General features: G+C 46.3%; 1 protein-coding gene across 3 annotated transcripts in view; it reads right to left on the bottom strand.

The window, feature by feature from the left end:
• Window positions 1-21,968, bottom strand: part of LOC137562144 (receptor-type tyrosine-protein phosphatase kappa-like) — a 374,827-nt gene that overhangs the window by 26,403 nt on the left and 326,456 nt on the right. For 2 of the 3 annotated variants that reach the window (XM_068273487.1, XM_068273479.1), the window contains exons 28-29: window positions 19,957-20,056; window positions 4,855-4,934 (exon numbers count right to left, since the gene is read on the bottom strand). In XM_068273487.1, the coding sequence (XP_068129588.1) occupies window positions 4,855-4,934; window positions 19,957-20,056 (180 nt within the window). Of the gene's footprint in view, window positions 1-4,854; window positions 4,935-11,217; window positions 11,292-19,956; window positions 20,057-21,968 lie in introns of all 3 variants that reach the window. The other variant, XM_068273493.1, reaches the window with a different exon arrangement.

The raw sequence follows: 21,968 nt of genomic DNA, 5'->3' as shown, positions 1-21,968 counted from the left end.
CATTTATGCCCCACCCCCTCTTCTGTCACGTATTGGGGAGAGATACACCGTAATTTATGCCCCACCCCCTCTCCTGTTATGTATTGGGCAGCGATACACCACCATTTATGCCCCACCCCCTTTCCTGTTATGTATTGGGCAGCGATACACCACCATTTATGCCCCACCCCCTCTCCTGTCACGTATTGGGGAGAGATACACCGCCATTTATGCCCCACCCCCTCTCCTGCCAAAGAGCATTCCTCAAGTGTCTGAATCACAACCCTGAAACAAGCATGCAGCTAATTCAGTCACACTTCAGTCAGAGCACCTGATATGCTGCATGCTTGTTCAGGGGCTATGGGTAAAACAATTAGAGATAGTGGACAGCAGGACAGCCAGGCAATTGGTATTGTTTATAAGGAAATAAATATGGCAGTCACTGTGACATCATCCTCCAACTCCTGTTCCCTTTGCCGCAGTTTACCATTCAGCCTCAGACCCTGAGGGAATCCCGACGGCAGTCAGCACTGCAGGCAAAGTAACCTTTTGTATTGGTTGGTGACTACACACACAGTATAATTTTGATTGCATGTACAATCGATACAATCTGTGATCTCGTATAGAGATCGGGTCGCTGCCACCAATCTGCAATAGGCATGCAAATACGCAATCTAACTCTAGCTAAATCCTGTGGGAAAGGGTTAATTCAACATCCTTTCTAGAGAAGAGATAGCAAAAATATCAATAAACCCAGTTATGGTAACGTTCTCCTAGGAAACACGGAACTCTTCACAGAGGTTTCTGAAGAAGCACTTAGACAAATGGTTAATACAGCAATTTGACAGATTGATACATCAAAAATAAAAGGAATAACTGTGAAAATAACAGAGTATAATGTCAGAGATGTGTGTCAGATTACTGTGCCCTTTGTGATGGTAAGTAATAGACTTAGTCCAATGATGGAAAGCCCAGATCCTTGATGGAATATGGATACTGGCAGGGACTCTCCTCACAGCCTGTGTGTCCAGCAGTTCTAACTCTTTCTCCGCTGGAGGGTGGAGATGGTAATGGGAGATGGGCAGTTCTGCTACATGCCCCAGCTCCACCCTCTATGTCCAAGTGTGGACTCCCCCACAGCATATACTGAGGTGCAAGGTTAGTCCGCCAGAGCACCAGGTCGGACACCCAGTATAAAGTCCACAAGGACCAGCACTCTCAGGGATTTCTTCCAAAACTCATAGAAATCTTTATTACAAAATCTTCAGCATCATAAACATTAAAATACATGAGCTGTCACAGGGACAATCCAGCAATACGATAACCGCCAAAGAGGGTCAATGTCCATCAAAAACCTAGTCCCCAAGCACACAGTGTATTTATAGCAGTCGGGTAGACAAAGGTCACCATCATATAGATTGTCCAAACATCACAGCGACAGACACCGGGCGGCCAAGAGCTGTTTCAGGCGTACAACCCGTCTTCAAGCCAAGTCATGCACTTTACTTGGCACTTTACTTGGCTTGAAGATGGGCTGTTGTACGCCTGAAACAGCTCTTGGCTGGTGTCAGTCGCCGTGATGTTTGGACTTTCTATATTATGGTTACCTTTGTCTACCTGACTGCTATAAATACTTTGTTTGCTTGGGGACTAGGCTTTTGATGGACATTGACCCTCTTTGGCGGTTATCGTATTGCTGGATTGTCCCTGTGACGGTTCATGTATTTTAATGTTTATGATGCTGAAGATTTTGTAATAAAGATTTCTATGAGTTTTGGAAGAAATCCCTGAGTGTGCTGGTCCTTGTGGACTTTATACCAGCTCCACCCTCTGTCATGTCAGGCAGAAAATATGAAATACCTGAAATGGTCATTGGTCATATCTCGGCGTCAGTTGATCAGAACCCACAGAGAATGATACTGGCGTATTCCTGGCATTCTCTGCTTTATTTGAAGTCTAAACACATATAAATTATGATATTTCATTTCAGAGCACACTTGATCTCGGTGCCAGAAAATGCTGCACATGCTAGCCACACCCACATCAGATCTAATGCATATCTGATAATGTTGATATGCCTGCTATCTATGGAAAACTGATTAGTTAGTACAATTAAGATTGTTATACATAGATTCATTATACGTCATTTACCCTGCAGTGGCGACACAAGGGGGTGCTTTGGGGTGCTGACTTTCTGAACTGACTTTCAGCGTCTAATAGATGCTGTGTCAGTTCACCGGCAGCAGCAGCCCGCAGCTCCGGCAGCGGCAGAGCTGGGCTACAGTAAAATGGCGTCCGAAGTTCTGCACTGGAGACTTTGAGTCTGCAGTGCAGCGCTTCGGGCGCCATTTTCCCGAGGCCCTGCTCTCAGCGCGGGAGTTTCAGTTGCTGGCTGCAGAGGATTGTGGGAGCTGCACGCCGGACAAAGGCCGGGACAGGAGGTCTGCTGCTGCTTCAGGTGAGTAAATGTTTTTTTTTTTTTTATATTAGCAGGTGTATTTGCTGGTCAGGTCTGCCACATGATTGTACATATTGTCTGGTCAAATCTGCCACATGATTGCATGTATTTTCTGGTCAAATCTGCCACATGATTGCATGTATTTTCTGGTCAAATCTGCCACATGATTGCATGTATTTTCTGGTCAAATCTGCCACTTGATTGCATGTATTTTCTGGTCAAATCTGCCACATGATTGCATGTATTTTCTGGTCAAATCTGTCACATGATTGCACGTATTTTCTGGTCAAATCTGCTCACATGATTGCACGTATTTTCTGGTCAAATTTGCTCACATGATTGCATGTATTTTCTGGTCAAATCTGCCGACATGAATGCATTTATTTTCTGGTCAAATCTGCCACATGATTGCATGTATTTTCTGGTCAAATCTGCCACATTATTGCACGTATTTTCTGGTCAAATCTGCCACATGATTGCACGTATTTTCTGGTCAAATCTGCCGACATGATTGCACGTATTTTCTGTTCAAATCTTCCACATGATTGCACGTATTTTCTGGTCAAATCTGCCACATGATTGCATGTATTTTCTGGTCAAATCTGCCACATGATTGCATGTATTTTCTAGTCAAATCTGCCACATGATTGAACGTGTTTTTTTATCAAATCTGCCGACATGATTGAACGTATTTTCTGGGCAAATCTGCTCACATTATGTGTATTTTCTTGAGAAAACCTGCACAATTAGGTGAATTTTCTGGGAAAAGGGTCACCAAAACTTGGGCCCACTGTCTCTGCGTTGCACTTTTAAATTACAGTTAGCTCTGCCCTCATCCAGTCATTGCCACGCCCATTTATTTGCCGTGGAGCGCGCCACAGGTTATGGCCACACCCATTTTTTGCCGTGGCGTGCTTACCCCAGAAATTGGTCCAGCACCTGCATAGCACCCCCCCCCCCCCCCCCCAAAGTAATGTATGAAGTAATGTATCTCTGATCAGCTGAGGAATTGAGGAATTTATGAGTGGTGGTCTGGTTTCTAACCCTGGCCTTTGAAGTAGAACCAGAGAAGAATGAGAGGGGATCTGCTGGGATTATTGCACCCTTCTCCTTGGAAAGATAAATAAACAACACTTTCCTGTGGAGCAGAGAGTGACTGGTTTAGACTGAAATAAACACTGGGGGTTTTATTAAGCAACACTACAAAGTTAAAGTGGCACTCCCAATCAAGCTTTGTGTGTTTGGTTTTGTGTGATTGTGCAAATGGTGCCAGTGCATCCGTAACGGTCACCATATCCCTCTCACTTCACGTGTTCTTTAAGGTACTCAACAAGTTACACTTTTAGCCTTAGCTTGTGAGGCTAAGAAGAAGGCGACAGATCTGGCTAAACAAGAAATAATGGCCCGGAGAACGGCTTTAACCTCTAACACAACAGTAACAGTAGGTTCACACTTGTTTTAAAAACGTATCCGTGGCTCTGTTTTTTGGCCCAGATCAAAAACGGAGCCACATATACCAATGTTAAAAATAGCATCCTTCTTCACTCAGTTTCAAAAAGGATCCATCTGCATTCCGGGGGATACATTTTGAAAAACTGAATGGACGGTCCGGATCTGCATGAGTTTCTCGGACCCCGGATACACGGAGGGGTAGTGAAAATCAATGAGAAAATGGATCCCCCACTACACAGACATCTTTGGGCTCAGAAACGGATCAGTTTCTGTGTCCCAGCCTGTGAGTGGGGAGGGGGCCGCCATGTTGGAGGGGGTAGCAGCGAGGATGGGGGGGGGTCCGCGGTCTGTGGGGGAGGAGTGTCGTACCCTCCCTCACCTGGGTCCCCCGTCCCCACTACCCCTCCAGCTATTTGTTCAAAATTTGTTAAAACATAGTGTCGGCAGCGAACGGGGAAGCCTACCTTCCTACTTCCTCTGCTCGCCGTGTCACTTCCTGCAGTGCCACCTCCGAAGTATAGAGAGCGACATTGCAGGAAGTCTAGCGGTGAGCGGTGGAATGCAAAGAGAGGAGGTAAGCTCCCCACTCACCGCCTACACTATATTTTCACAATTGGCGCAAATAGCTGGAGGGGAGCGGGGACGGGGGACCCAGGTGAGAGGGGGGAACACCCCATTCCTGCCGACCGCTGTCGTCCCATCCTGGCTGCTTCCCCCTCCACATCGGCACCCCCCCCCCCCCCTCCCTCCTTCCTGGGCAAACGTTACCACGGACTGGAAATGTATGCTCCAAATACATTACAAAAGGATAAAAACGGAGGGAAAAATTTACCAAAACGGAACCGATCTATGTACGGACAAGTGTGGAGCTACTCTTAGCTTGACTGATGATCCTGCCTTATATCTCAGGATAATGATAATACTGATGTGAGCGGATGAGCAGTACACAGCCTGGAGGGACTCACGTTCACAAAGACAGCGTTGATGTAACCGGGGGCTCCTTGTCTGGTCAGTGCGGACAGCAGGACTGGGCGGCAGTGGTCACCTGGGGGACACATCAGAGAAGACACAGGACATTACTATGGTCAGCACAGCACATGGAAACTAAAGGGTAACTCCAGCCTCAACACAAGACAAACATCTCAGACTTTTCTTGTTTTCTGGGTCTCCTGAATCTCTGTACCAATAATATTACATACACTGGGATGCGAAAGTTTGGGCAACCCTGTTAATCGTCATGACTTTCCTGTATAAATCGTTGGTTGTTACGATAAAAAATGTCAGTTAAATATATCATATAGGAGACACACACAGTGATATTTGAAATGAAGTTTATTGGATTTATAGAAAGTGTGAAGTCATTGTTTAAACAGAATCAGGCAGGTGCATAAATTTGGGCACTGTTGTCATGTTATTGATTCTTTAGAACTAATTATTGGAACTCATATTGGCTTGGTAAGCTCAGTGACCCCTGACCTACATACACAGGTGAATCCAATTATGAGAAGGAGTATTTAAGGGGGTCAATTGTAAGTTTCCCTCCTCTTTTAATTTTCTCTGAAGAGTAGCAACATGGGGGGTCTCAAAACAACTCTCAAATGACCTGAAGATAAAGATTGTTCATCATCATGGTTTAGGGGAAGGATACAAAAAGTGGTCTCAGAAATTTCAGCTGTCTGTTTCCAGAAACTAGAATCATATTGAGGAAATGGAAGACCACAGGCTCAGTTCAACTTAATCCTCAAAATGGCAGACAAGAAAAATCTCGGATAGATGGAAGCGATGAATGGTGAGAACAGTCAGAGTCAACCCACAGACCAGCACCAAAGACCTACAACATCATCTTGCTGCACATGGAGTCACTGTACATCATTCAACCATTCAGCGTACTTTACACAAGGAGATGCTGTATGTGAGAGTGATGCAGAGGAAGCCTTTTCTCTGCCCACAGCACAAACAGAGCCGCATGAGGTATGCTAAAGCACATTTGGACAAGACAGCTTCATTGTGGAATAGGGTGCTGTGGACTGATGAAACTAAAATTGTGTTATTTGGGCATAACAAGGGGCATTATGCATGGACGAAAAAGAACACAGCATTCCAAGAAAAACACCTGCTACCTACAGTAAAATATGGTGGTGGTTCCATCATGCTGTGGGGCTGTGTGGCCAGTGCAGGGACTGGGAATCTTGTCAAAGTTGAGGGACGCATGGATTCCACTCAGTATCAGCAGATTCTGGAGACCAATGTCCAGGAATCAGTGACAAAGCTGAAGCTGCGCCGAGCCTGGATCTTTCCACAAGACAGCGACCCTAAACACTGCTCACAATCCACTAAGGCATTTATGCAGAGGAACAAGTACAATGTTCTGTAATGGCCATCTCAGTCCCCAGACCTGAATATAATTGAAAATCTGTGGTATGAGTTAAAGAGAGCTGTCCATGCTCGGAAGCCATCAAACCTGAATGAACTAGAGGTATTTTGTAAAGAGGAATGGTCCAAAATATCTTCAACCAGAATCCAGACTCTCATTGGAACTTACAGGACGCGTTAGAGGCTGTAATTTCTGCAAAAGGAGGATCCACTAAATATTGATTTAATTTCTTGTTTGTGGTGCCCAAATGTAGGCACCTGCCTAATTTTGTTTAAACAATTATTGTTCACTTTCTGTAAATCCAATAAACTTCATTTCACTTCTCAAATATTACTGTGTGTGTCTCCTATATGATATATTTAACTGACATTTCTTATCGTAACAACCAACGATGAGTGTCAACACGCAGAGAGAATCTGATTATTAGTGATCTGCAGAATCACCAGTAATGCAGATATACACCAGATTATGGATGATCTGCAGTATCACCAATAATTCAGGTATGTCTAACCTCTGGACACCTGAGATATGAGTGTTTGGTGTAACAGTAGCACTTTGAGTGAGAACCACCAGAGGAGCTGGAGGTAAGAAGAAGAAGGGAATTCACCCCAGACTGTGGGTGAATCCCTATAGGCTAAAGGCTTCCTAGGAGAGGGGCCTAAACCTGGTTGCAGGATAATATGAACAAACTTGCCCTAACTAGATGTGAGATCCTAGCTCTCTACACCCTAGTGGCGGGCTAAGGTAATGCAAGTACACAGTGCTAGTCTTGGGTGTGAGATCCGTATTCACAACACCCTGGAACTAGTCTAACACATAACATAGAGTGATACAGTATCCTAGGCTGGGTGTGAGGTCCGTAGTCACAACACCCTGGAACTAGTCTAGAACATAACATAGCATTGAGACAGTATCCTAGGCTGGGTGTGAGGTCCGTAGTCACAACACCCTGGAACTAGTCTAGAGCATAACATAGCATTGAGACAGTATCCTAGGCTTGGTTGTGAGGTCCGTAGTCACAACACCCTGGAACTAGTCTAACACATAACATAGAATGATACAGTAGCCTAGGCTGGGTGTGAGGTCCGTAGTCACAACACCCTGGAACTAGTCTAGAGCATAACATAGCATTGAGACAGTATCCTAGGCTTGGGTGTGAGGTCCGTAGTCACAACACCCTGGAACTAGTCTAGAACATAACATAGCATTGAGACAGTATCCTAGGCTGGGTGTGAGGTCCGTAGTCACAACACCCTGGAACTAGTCTAGAGCATAACATAGCATTGAGACAGTATCCTAGGCTTGGGTGTGAGGTCCGTAGTCACAACACCCTGGAACTAGTCTAGAACATAACATAGCATTGAGACAGTATCCTAGGCTGGGTGTGAGGTCCGTAGTCACAACACCCTGGAACTAGTCTAGAGCATAACATAGCATTGAGACAGTATCCTAGGCTTGGGTGTGAGGTCCGTAGTCACAACACCCTGGAACTAGTCTAACACATGACATAGAATGATACAGTATCCTAGGCTGGGTGTGAGGTCCGTAGTCACAACACCCTGGAACTAGTCTAGAGCATAACATAGCATTGAGACAGTATCCTAGGCTTGGGTGTGAGGTCCGTAGTCACAACACCCTGGAACTAGTCTAGAACATAACATAGCATTGAGACAGTATCCTAGGCTGGGTGTGAGGTCCGTAGTCACAACACCCTGGAACTAGTCTAGAGCATAACATAGCATTGAGACAGTATCCTAGGCTTGGGTGTGAGGTCCGTAGTCACAACACCCTGGAACTAGTCTAGAGCATAACATAGCATTGAGACAGTAATCTAGCTCAGTGTGAATTCCCAGGTCCTTCCCGGTTCTAACACACTGTAGGATCTGACTAAGGTCTGTGTGCTAACACATGAAGCATTCGCAACGGCAGACAACGTGAGACTGAGGGACGAGTGTTTATATAGTGCAGCCCAGTCCCTTCCAGCCAATCCGCATCTGCCTTGGGATCAGCTGACCAGGGGCATCAGCTGATCCCTCGCTGCTTCCCATAAAGCCTCTGTCTCTCCGCGCATTCCTCAGCCTATGTGCACAGGAAGGCTGAACCACATCAGACACATGTCGGCGCGCGTAGACCGCCGGGCTGGACGCGGAAGTAGCCGCCACGCCGTCAGGGCATGCGGCGGCTATTCCGCAATCCTTCACAGTACACCCCCCCCCCCCCGAGGAGTGCCGTCCGGACACTTCCCACCAGGCTTCCCAGGATGTAAGTCATGGAACTCTTTCCTCAACTCCTCTGCGTGCATGCGGCCCTCTGGTACCCAAGTTCTATCCTCCACACCATAACCTTTCCAGTGTACCAAATATTGCACAGAACTTTGCACCAGCCGGGAGTCCAGAATCTTCTCAACCTCATACTCGGGTTGATCATCAATCAATACGGGGGGGGGGGGGGGGGGGGGGAGGGGGGAGTGGAATCCACCTGTACTGCCGGCTTGAGCAATGACACGTGGAATGATCTTACACCTCGCATACTGGTAGGAAGATCAACTGCATAAGTGACAGCATTCATTCTTTTGGTGACTGGAAACGGCCCAACAAACCTAGGCCCTAATTTGGGTGACAGTTGTTTCAAAGCCAGATGTCGCGTAGACACCCAGACCAAATCTCCTGGCGAAAAGTCCCATTCAGCAGAGCGTCTCTTGTCAGCCTGCTTTTTCTGAGACTTGAAAGCCTTCCCCAAATTTGTCTTCACCAGAGCCCAAATTTGTTTTAACGCCACCTGCCAATCTTCTAATGCTGGGAAAGGAGTAGATGCCACAGGCAAAGGAGCAAACTTAGGGGACCTTCCCGACACTACCTGAAAAGGGGAAAACCCGGAGGAAGAACTTTTCAGGTTGTTGTGCGCAAACTCCGCGAAAGGTAAAAATTTTACCCAGTCTGTTTGCGCATTGGCCACATAGAATCTGAGAAACTGTTCCATGGATTGGTTGACCCTCTCGGTCTGGCCATTTGTCTGTGGGTGGTAGCCTGATGAAAACGAAAGATTCATGCCCATAAGATGACAAAATGCCCTCCAGAATTTAGAAACGAATTGGACTCCCCTATCTGACACTACATTCTCCGGAATGCCATGCAGCCGGAAAATGTGCAGGATGAAGAGGTTAGCCAGCTCTTGGGCGGAGGGGAGTCCTTTCAGAGGAATAAAATGGGCAATCTTGCTGAATCTGTCTACTACCACCCAGATGACAGTCATGCCCTCAGACCTGGGGAGTTCACCCACAAAATCCATGGACAGATGGGTCCATGGTTCATTTGGAACTGGCAAAGGCTGTAAAGTTCCCACCGGAGCCTGTCGGGAAGGTTTGCTCCTAGCACACACAGCACACTCTCTCACAAACTCCAGGGATGGCCACCATGCACACCTGGCAAGGAGATCCTGTGTCCTGGTGGCTCCTGGGTGACCAGCATTCTTATGGGAGTGGAACAGCTGTAAGAGCTGTAGATGAAAGGGCAGGGGCACAAACAACACTCCCTCTGGCTTTCCTTCCGGGACATCCTGCTGATATGGGGCCAGGGTGGCAGCCCAATCCTTCCAGGTTTCTGTGGCTGCCAAAACCACCCTCCGAGGCAGAATAGTCATGGGTGCCGAGGGCTGTGCCGTCTCGGGCTTGAAACACCTGGATAAGGCATCAGCCTGAACGTTTTTACTGCCAGGAGTGTACGTAATTATAAAACTGAATCTGGAAAAGAACAGTGACCACCGGGCCTGTCGGGGACTGAGTCTCTTAGCATTCTCTATGTACTCCAAGTTTTTATGATCTGTGTAGACTGTAATAACATGTTCTGCTCCCTCTAACCAATGTCGCCATTCCTCAAAGGCTAACTTGATGGCCAGGAGTTCACGGTTGCCTATATCGTAGTTTCTCTCCGCTGGGGAAAACCTACGAGAGAAGTAGGCGCATGGATGAAGTTTACCCTGCAAACCGGAACGCTGAGACAGCACAGCCCCCACCCCCACCTCAGAGGCATCAACCTCTACTATGAACGGGAAGGTGACATCGACGTGTCTCAGGATAGGAGCAGAACAGAAGTTTCTTTAGGGTCTCAAAAGCCGTAAGAGCTTCCTCGGACCAGTGGTGAGTATCAGCCCCTTTTTTGGTAAGACTGGTGAGGGGCGCAACCACTGTAGAGTACCCTTTAATAAATCTCCTGTAGTAATTCGCAAAACCCAGGAATCTCTGGAGGGCCTTCAGACCTACAGGCTGTGGCCACTCCAGTACAGCAGAGACTTTCCCAGGGTCCATAGAGAGGCCCGAGGTAGATATTACATACCCCAAAAAAGCAACAGAGGTCACCTCAAAAATGCACTTTTCCAGTTTGGCATACAACTGATTCTGTCTTAGTCTTTCCAACACATACTTGACATGTCTCCGGTGTTCGGCAAGAGTGGCTGATAAGACTAGTATATCAACAAGATATACTACTGCAAATTTGCCCAAAATTGGTCTAAAAACCTCGTTAATCAGCTCCTGGAAGACGGCCGGGGAATTGCACAACCCGAAGGGCATCACAAAGTACTCGTAATGCCCATCGGGTGTATTAAAGGCCGTCTTCCACTCATCACCGTCCCTGATGCGAACCAGGTTGTATGCACCCCTTAAGTCTAATTTTGAAAAAACTTTAGCATTGGTGATCTGGGAGAATAAATCGTCAATAAGAGGTAGTGGATAGCGATTTTTCACCGTGATCTTATTTAGACCCCGATAGTCAATGCAGGGAATCGAGTGATCTGGTAAGATTTGAGTGATCTGGTAAGATTCTGTACACCGTACAATAGTAGCTGGAACACACTGAGAGACATAGTTACTAAGCATTGGCCCATTTTGCAAACTGACTCTATTTTAAACAGGTATCTATCAGCGAAACCATTGATCACAGCAAAGAGGGCCACCAACCTTAAAGATCGTCTTTGCCAGAGTCACTTCCAGCGGCGACACAGGAAGAGGCCAGCTGTGTGTGGCAGCTTCCCCTGTGGGAGATATAACATCTGTGAAATGATGACACCCACTAGAGAAGTGCAGAGTGACAAGACGAACAAGATATTTAAATTGAGAGACTACATCAACTGCCAATCTGAGGGGGTAATATACCTTCTGTGGTGTCCGTGCAACAAACGATATGTGGGACAAACAAAAAACATGCTGAAGAGCCGCATTCAAAAACACATGTCCACCATACGGCTAGCTAATCGAGATCATGCTGACGGTAAGCAACTGACCCCGGTGGCGGAACATGCCCTCAATGCCCATGGGGGCAGTACTCGAGGTTGGAGGGTATGTGGTTTATCGAAGGTGTATCTCTCTTCCAGGGGCGGGGATGTGACTCAGCTACTTTTGAGACAGGAGACTCGTTGGATTTTTGACCTGGGTACTTTAGCACCGGTAGGTCTAAATGAGGAATTTTCATTCCTTGGTTTTCTGCATGAACCTGTTCTTTCTGTGATGCACCTCCCTTGTCCCCTGTTTCCACGTGTGTTTTTTTTTTTGTACCCCGTTACTCAGGGAGCGACACTTAGTAAGTAGGTGACCTCCCTTTATACTGAGCTCCACCTCTGTGAGTAGGGTGCAGTTCTTTTTACGTTAAGTTATGCAGTGATCTCTCTATTTTTCATCACACCCTTAACACGATATGTAGGGGTGTCATATCTATGTAGGCATGTACACTTTCCTTTGATTTCTACTTTACTCACATGGTCACCACATGATATCTATTTGGTCCCTTGCGGTCGTTGGTGAGTTCGATCTCTGGGACCTTATGAGTGATGTTGGCTTGAGGCACCTCAGTACATGGATGGTTTGTCCATTTTTGTGTGCACACTCCTCATTGGGTAGATGTACATTTCATCCGCTGCATGCTCTTATTGTATTTTTATGTATTTTTATGAATTTGTCACTGTCTTCAGTTGGTCTTGGTAAGTTGACCACTGTGTTGCATACTCACTGTATATTCAGTATTATGTACTTTATTTATAGTACTCAGGTGTGGTCGTATTTACATAATATATCCATCATGAGTCTGTACATCTTCCTTACTGTTTATTGGGTATTGACACAGTTATGTATTACCTTTAGATTGGTGATTTCTTTTGCTTGTCCCTCTAATGTGGTGTGGACCATGTGATCCCCTGGCTTACCAATACTTTTTTCCGGCCACCGTTTGAAGATCTACAATTTACACCATCCGTTGCTGACCCATGGATTGATAATTGGATCAGAATCATGTCTTTCGCTTGATGTATATGTATTCATTTGTCTAATTGTAATTGTGTATGATCTTTTGATATACACTATGTCATTTTCTGTGGCCCTGCTCAGCTGTTATATATTTATATGGTACATTGAGTCTGCAATATCTGCTGTTTCCAGTAGGGGTCAGCAACATCCTCGTTTACACGTGTCATTATTATCCGAAAAATATTGTATTATGGTTTATAATGTATATACTTTTATACAGCTTTTATACTTAGAGCCCTTCCCCTCCCTCCCCCTCTTTCCTTCAGCTTACCTGTCTGGCAACCACATATATATATATTTTTGTGCCAAATTTATTCCCTATACGAATACATTTTTCTAACCATATGCAATTTTTAACACTAGTGCCCGTTCTTTTCCGTAATCAAGATGGCCGCGGCTCTGGGGGGCGGATCCGGGGGCGGGGATGGCCAACCACGTAAGGCTGTACGTGGGGACCAGTCCCCGTGTGTGGCCACGCACTATTCTTCGCCCATGACTCCGCCTTCCCAGCCGCCGCCTCTATGCGTCATGACGCGTCACATGATGTGACTATTTAGCCACTCGCAGAACGGGTTGTCATATGCCCGGAAGAAGCCGCTTGCTGCGGCGAATCGCGATGGCCTCCGCACGCTAGTCCCTCTGCATCCTGGTAAGCTCCTTACTCACGCTCGATTCTCTGAGTTCTATCCTCTTCACTTTCGGCCTTGTTTGGCCCTTACACCTGGGTATCCTCTTTACCCCGCACATTGGTCCTCACCATAGAGTACCACCATTTCACTTGGTGCACCTCACTCTTACAGGTTGGTCGGGCTCATTCTTAGTTCCACCCTTTTCACTCTTTCACTTCTTCATTGCTACTGGCATACAGCTGTGCTACATTCTACTGTATATATTAGGTATTTATTATTGCATATATCAACACTTACAGTGTAATTTCTGAGGGCATTATTCATATTGTGCGTCTGTTTTTAATTGGTTTTATTGTTGGTATGGTTCAATAAAGGCTATTTTTTGTACTCCAACACCTTGTGGTGCGGTTTATGTAGGGCCAATATCTTTTTTCTTGTGTTAGTAAGAAACAATCCAGTAACGCAAATGAGCCCCATCTAGCTGACACCGCCCACTTCCTGAACTCCTGAGCTGCATAAGTCTCTACTGAATCCTTGCCTTGCCACAACATCTTGAGCTTCCGCTCAGCAGTCGAGGCAAAGTCCGGATCATCGTAAATAATAGCCATAGCTTTGAAAAACTCCTCCACAGAGGTCAGGGCCCCATCCCCTGGTTGAAGGCCATATGCCCAGGTCTGGGAATCCCCCGTCAACAGTGTCTTAATAAAGATAATTCTCTGTGTTACAGTACCTGACGCATTAGGTCTCAACTCAAAGTAAGATAACACTCGATTTTTAAAGTTTCGGAAGTCAGATCTATGACCAGAAAAGTTCTCGGACACAGGCATACGTAAGTCTGTAACAAGAGGAGATCGCACTGCGTTAACAGTCGTCTGAAGGGCTTGTATAGGCCCAGACAAGGCATTGATCTGGGTCTGATGACTATCCAGCACGCTGATGCAATTCTCCACCGAGGTGGTGAGTGCAAGCAGACGACTGTCAAGTGGATCCATATTGTTTGGGTCTGCCGTTCTGTAACAATGGGTGTCAACACGCAGAGAGAATCTGATTATTAGTGATCTGCAGAATCACCAGTAATGCAGATATACACCAGATTATGGATGATCTGCAGTATCACCAATAATCCAGGTATGTCTAACCTCTGGACACCTGAGAAATGAGTGTAGATGTAACCGTAGTACCTTGAGTGAAACCCACCAGAGGAGCTGGAGGTTAGAAGAAGAAGGGAATTCACCCCAGACTGTGAGTGAATCCCTATAGGCTAAAGGCTCCCTAGGAGAGGGGACTAAACCTGGTTGCAGGATGCCCTGCTGCTAATATGAACAAACTTGCCCTAACTAGATGTGAGATCCTAGCTCTCTACACCCTAGTGGCGGGCTAAGGTAATGCAAGTACACAGTGCTAGTCTTGGGTGTGAGATCCGTATTCACAACACCCTGGAACTAGTCTAACACATAACATAGAGTGATATAGTATCCTATGCTGGGTGTGAGGTCCGTAGTCACAACACCCTGGAACTAGTCTAGAGCATAACATAGCATTGAGACAGTATCCTAGGCTGAGTGTGAGGTCCGTAGTCACAACACCCTGGAACTAGTCTAGAGCATAACATAGCATTGAGACAGTATCCTAGGCTTGGGTGTGAGGTCCGTAGTCACAACACCCTGGAACTAGTCTAACACATAACATAGAATGATACAGTATCCTAGGCTGGGTGTGAGGTCCGTAGTCACAACACCCTGGAACTAGTCTAGAGCATAACATAGCATTGAGACAGTATCCTAGGCTTGGGTGTGAGGTCCGTAGTCACAACACCCTGGAACTAGTCTAGAACATAACATAGCATTGAGACAGTATCCTAGGCTGGGTGTGAGGTCCGTAGTCACAACACCCTGGAACTAGTCTAGAGCATAACATAGCATTGAGACAGTATCCTAGGCTTGGGTGTGAGGTCCGTAGTCACAACACCCTGGAACTAGTCTAGAGCATAACATAGCATTGAGACAGTATCCTAGGCTTGGGTGTGAGGTCCGTAGTCACAACACCCTGGAACTAGTCTAGAACATAACATAGCATTGAGACAGTATCCTAGGCTTGGGTGTGAGGTCCGTAGTCACAACACCCTGGAACTAGTCTAAAGCATAACATAGCATTGAGACAGTATCCTAGGCTGGGTGTGAGGTCCGTAGTCACAACACCCTGGAACTAGTCTAAAGCATAACATACGAGAGTATTCTAGCTCAGTGTGAATTCCCAGGTCCTTCCCGGTTCTAACACACTGTAGGATCTGACTAAGGTCTGTGTGCTAACACATAGAGTATTCACAACGGAAGACAACGTGAGACTGAGGGACGAGTGGTTATATAGTGCAGCGCTGATCAGCGCCGCCCAGTCCCTTCCAGCCAATCCGCATACATCCTGGGATCAGCTGACCAAGGGAGTCAGCTGATCCCTCTCTGCTTCCCATAAAGCCTCTGTCTCTCCGCGTGTATTCCTCAGCCTATGTGCACAGGAAGGCTGAACCACATCAGACACATGTCGCCGCGAGTAGACCGCCGGGCTGGATGCGGAAGTTGCCGCCACGCCATCAGAGCACGCAGCGGCTACTCCACAATCCTTCACATTTATACAGGAAAATGATGATGGGTTAACAAGGTTGCCCAAACTTTCGCATCCCACTGAAGGTAGGAAAACAAAGGTTTTGTAAAAGTAATACCTTTTAATGGCTAACTAATAAAGCTGATCTTTTTATGGGGTTGTCGTATTGTCATTTACAGGTTACACTTACCTGCTGGCATGGCCGCTGGGTTCTGTCACGTAGCCTCGCCCACTGCTGCAAATAACATAATGGTGTTTTCTATCTTGAGTATGGCAGTTTTTCAGCAGGGGCGGAGCTACGTGACATTCTCCAGCGGCCATGCGGCGTCGGGAGGTTTTTGGGAGGAGGATGGCCAGCAGGTAAGTATAACCTTTACATGAGAATATGACAACACCATAAAATGAAGGTGTTATTTAATCCTTTATGTTCTCTTTCGAAATATTAGTGAGCCATTAAAAGGTATCATTTTTACAAAACGTTGTTTTCTCTACCTACATAGATCTTCTGGTGCGATTTCTCCTCACTTCCTGAACCCGAACACAGTCACCAAGAACAGGAAGAGAAACATTCTCCAATCAGAGCAAAGAATACAATACATATCTCAGGTTAGTGGTGTGGGACACATCTGTAGGATTAGTATTGCTGTCTGTGTCTCTTTTGAGAGGATGTTCCTCATATCCTGGTCCTGTGACAGGGTCCACTTTGTGCAGGAAGTTGGGTGAAGTTTGGTCACTATGTGCAGGAAGTTGGGTGAAGTTGGGTCAGTTTGTGCAGGAAGTTGGGTGAAGTTGGGTCACTATGTGCAGGAAGTTGGGTGAAGTTGGGTCAGTTTGTGCAGGAAGTGGAGTGAAGTTGGGTCAGTTTGTGCAGGAAGTTGGGCAAAACTGGATCACTTTATTATGTCCAGTGTGGGGTGATCTCCTCACTTCCTCTCCTGGTGACAGCATCATTGACAACAAATGATAGAAACTCTCCCCAACAAGCACACAGACAGCAATAAAAGTCTTAAAATGGTTCCCTCTTCTCTTCATATCTATCACTAAGCTTGCTGACTGGAGTTAGACAGAAATGAATCAGAGGGTTTTGCAGCATAACATGGCGGCCATATTACCTGGCAGGATGTTAGGAATTCATGGCAGCCATATTACCTGGCAGGATGTTTGGAATACACGGCGGCCATATTACCTGGCACCATGTTGGGAATACACAACGGCCATATAACCTGGCAGGATGTTGTGAATTCACGGAGACCATATTACCTGGCAGGATGTTGGGAATACACGGCGGCCATATTACCTGGCAGGATGTTAGGAATACACGGCGGCCATATTACCTGGCAGGATGTTGGGAATACACGGCGGCCATATTACCTGGAAGGATGTTAGGAATACATAGCGGCCATATTACCTGGCAGGATGTTGTGAATACACAACGGCCATATTACCTGACAGGATGTTGTGATAACACGGCGGCCATATTACCTGGCAGGATGTTGGGAATACACAGCAGCCATATTACCTGGCAGCAGGGCCGGGCCGAGGCATAGGCTGGAGAGGCTCTAGGCTCAGGGCGCAGTGTAGGAGGGGGCGCACAATTCATTCAGCTGTCATTCTTAATTGTGTATGAAGCAGAAAGAAATAAGAAAAGGGGATACATAGCAGTGACTGCAAGCCAGATAACTAGAGTTTAAGGTGTTGGGGAGGTTGTGGGCCCTGTGGCCCTCTTAGTCTAATAGCAATCCGTGTGTGACAGCTGAGGTGGGAGGGATGAAGGGGCGCACTTTGGTGTCTCAGCCTTGGGTGCTGGAGGACCTTGTCCCTGCTCTGCCTGGCAGGATGTTAGGAATACACAGCGGCCATATTACCTGGCAGGATGTTGGGAATACACAGCGGCCATATTACCTGGCAGGATGTTGTAATAACACGGCGGCCATATTACCTGGCAGGATTTTGTGATAACATGGCGGCCATATTACCTGGCAGGATGTTAGGAATACACGGCGGCCATATTACCTGGCAGGATGTTTGGAATACACGGCGGCCATATTACCTGGCACCATGTTGGGAATACACAACGGCCATATAACCTGGCAGGATGTTGTGAATTCACGGAGGCCATATTACCTGGCAGGATGTTGGGAATACACGGCGGCCATATTACCTGGCAGGATGTTGGGAATACACAGCGGCCATATTACCTGGCAGGATGTTAGGAATACACAGCGGCCATATTACCTGCAGGATGTTGTGAATACACAGCGGCCATATTACCTGGCAGGATGTTGTGATAAAACGGCGGCCATATTACCAGGCAGGATGTTGGGCATACACGGCAGCCATATTACCTGGCAGGATGTTGTGACCTCACAGTGGCCATATTACCTGGCAGAATGTTGGGAATACACGGCGGCCATATTACCTGGCAGGATGTTGTGATAACACGGCGGCCATATTACCTGGCAGGATGTTGGGAATACACGGCAGCCATATTACCTGGCAGGATGTTGTGACCTCACAGTGGCCATATTACCTGGCAGGATGTTGGGAATACACGGCGGCCATATTACCTGGCAGGATGTTGTGATAACACGGCGGCCATATTACCTGACAGGATGTTGGGAATACACGGCAGCCATATTACCTGGCAGGATGTTAGGAATACACGGCGGCCATATTACCTGGCAGGATGTTTGGAATACACGGCGGCCATATTACCTGGCACCATGTTGGGAATACACAACGGCCATATAACCTGGCAGGATGTTGTGAATTCACGGAGGCCATATTACCTGGCAGGATGTTGGGAATACACGGCGGCCATATTACCTGGCAGGATGTTAGGAATACACAGCGACCATATTACCTGGCAGGATGTTGGGAATACACGGCAGCCATATTACCTGGCAGGATGTTGGGAATACACGGCAGCCATATTACCTGGCAGGATGTTAGGAATACACAGCGGCCATATTACCTGGCAGGATGTTGTGAATACACAGCGGTCAAATTACCTGGCAGGATGTTGTGATAACACAGCGGCCATATTACCTGGCAGGATGTTGGGAATACACAGCGGCCATATTACCTGGCAGGATGTTAGGAATACACAGCGGCCATATTACCTGGCAGGATGTTGTGAATACACAGCGGCCATATTACCTGGCAGGATGTTGTGATAAAATGGCGGCCATATTACCTGGCAGGATGTTGTGATAACACAGCGGCCATATTACCTGGCAGGATGTTGGGAATACACGGCGGCCATATTAAACAAACAACAAACAAACACAGAACATTTATATCGCGCTTTTCTCCTGGCGGACTCAAAGCGCTATTGCTGCAGCCACTAGGACGTGCTCTGTAGGCAGTAGCAGTGTTAGGGAGTCTTGCCCAAGGTCTCCTACTGAATAGGTGCTGGCTTACTGAACAGGCAGAGCCGAGATTCTAACAGGTCTCCTGTGTCAGAGGCAGAGCCCTTAACCATTACACTATCCAGCCGCCATATTACCTGGCAGGATGTTGTGATAACACGGTGGCCATATTACCTGGCTGGATTTTGTGATAACACGGTGGCCATATTACCTGGCAGGATGTTGTGAATACACGGTGGCCATATTACCTGGCAGGATGTTCGGAATACACAATGGCCATATTACCTGGCAGGATGTTGTGATAACACGGCGGCCATGTTACCTGGCAGGATGTTGTGATAACATGGAGGCTATATTACCTGGCAGGATGTTGGCAATACACGGCGGCCATATTACCTGGCAGGATGTTGGGCATACATTGCGGCCATATTGCCTGGCAGGATGTTGTGAATACACGGCAGCCATATTACCTGGCAGGATGTTGGGAATACATGGCGGCCATATTACCTGGCAGGATGTTGTGAATACACAGCGGCCATATTACCTGGCAGGATGTTCGGAATACACAATGGCCATATTACCTGGCAGGATATTGTGATAACACGGTGGCCATGTTACCTGGCAGGATGTTGTGATAACATGGAGGCTATATTACCTGGCAGGATGTTGGAAATACACGGCGGCAATATTACCTGGCAGGATGTTGGGCATACATGGCGGCCATATTACCTGGCAGGATGTTGCGAATACACGGCAGCCATATTACCTGGCAGGATGTTGTGAATACACGGTGCACATATTACCTGGCAGGATGTTGGGGTTGCGGTTCTTGTCCCAGTTTTCCAACTTCTTCGCCTCTTTACACGAATAGATCTGATATAATTCTGTGATTTTCTCCACCACCTGGAAGGTAAAAGCTCCAAACGTTACATCAGTTTCCTGAAATTTCCACGGTTACCAGTTATCTGGGCGGGAGGCTGCTCTGCTGCATTCAGGACTTGTCTACCTGGAAAGCTGGGATTGGCGGACAAAGTTCTATTTCTACTTCTAAGTTCAATTTAAAATTCCACAGAAATGTTACCGTTTTTCCCAGACTGAAAAGTGGCACCACTGGCAGCCAATAACAGGGCTATAGAAAAGCTTACTCCTTTCATGGTTTCTTCCCAGCAGGAGTTTAACTATAGGGGAACAGCCAATACAGCTACAGGGGTCCCTGACTCCCTGACTACCAATGTGCCCTACCTCCGATACTGGGGTCCATCCTGTAGATCAGGTGTTGTTGTGGCTACACTTGTTACAGGTGGGAAAATCATGATGGCCACACTTGTTTTAACCACTTGCCGACCGCGCACTCATATTGCGCGTCGGCAAAGTGGTAGCTGCAGGACCAGCGACGCACATCTGCGTCGCCGGCTGCAGGCTAATTAATCAAGAAACAGCCACTCGCGCGAGCGGCTGCTTCCTGTCAATTCACGGTGGGGGGCTCCGTGAATAGCCTGCGGGCCGTCGATCGCGGCTCGCAGGCTAAATGTAAACACAAGCAGAAATACTTGGGTCCTCAAGTGGTTAAGAACCTTACCATCTGTGAGGGTCACCAAGGGGAGGCAATAGAAGGTGTGTGAACATAGGGGGACTATCAAAGTTTCGCTGGGGGGCCCCAAGATTTATAGTCATGCCCATTGGTCCCACCTTCATGCAATGTAAAAAAAAAAAAAAAGTACTCCCATATCCCTTCTTTTTTTGATTGGAGTCAAAAGTGTTTCTGTTTTGGTCACAAATCTTAAAGTAGCCAATGAAGACTAAACCCGTCCATTTTAGGGATGGAAAATGTATTGTATTGCCAAAAAAGAAACATCTATGAGAAACCATGTTATAGAAACAGGCAATATCCAGCCTTTTGATTTCAAAATTAAACTTTTCTTTGTTAAAAAGTACCACATTTAAGAGCAATAGAACATGGACTCTCCCTTCCTTATTAACCATTCCTGCTGCCTGGACGTGATCGTCACGTCCAGGTGGCTGCTGCTGTGCTGTTGCGCGCATGTGCGCGCCCGTGCCACCTCCCATCAGCCCGGAGATCAATGAATGGGAACATAGTTCCCATTTATTGATCTAAGTCCCCGGCAGAAAAACCGACGGCTTCTTATCAGAGGCCGCGGTCTTTCTGAGCAAAAACAGAGTTTCCCGTACTCAATATGCTTCTTGGAACAGTGAGCGTTCACTTCACGGACTAAAAACATTTTTTTTACTGTGGCCATCTTGTGGCCAAATAGTAAAGCTACATCCACATACATTTTTTTATGAAATAAACACATATTATTACATTTAAAATGAACTGTTTACGTCACACACCAAAAATTACCCAAATAAAATTTTGAATGAAAAAAAAAAAAATTACAATTAACAAAAATAAATAAATAAATAGTTACCTAAGTGTGTGAACTTTTTTTTAATATGCATGTGAAGAGGGTGTATTACTAATTTTTTTTAAATTATAAGCTTGTAAATAGTGACGTACGCAAAACTGAAAAATGTACCTTTATTTCCAATTAAATTATTGGCGCCATTGAGATAGGGACATAATTTAAATGGTTTAATAACCGGGACAAATGGGCAAATAAAATACATAGGTTTTAATTATGGTTGTATGTTTTATATTAAAGCTATAATGGGCGAAAACTGAGAAATAATGACTTTTTCCATTTTTTTTTTCTTAATATTCCTGTTAAAATGCATTTAGTAAAAGATAATTCTTAGCAAAATGTACCACCAAAAGAAAGCCTAACTGGTGTTGGAAAAAACAAGATATGGATCA

This window comes from Hyperolius riggenbachi, chromosome 1, assembly GCF_040937935.1.
Source record: "Hyperolius riggenbachi isolate aHypRig1 chromosome 1, aHypRig1.pri, whole genome shotgun sequence".
In the NCBI taxonomy this organism is placed as follows: Eukaryota; Metazoa; Chordata; class Amphibia; order Anura; family Hyperoliidae; genus Hyperolius; species Hyperolius riggenbachi.
Note: the sequence above shows the minus strand (reverse complement) of the source record. Positions and strands in the feature narration are given on the sequence as shown.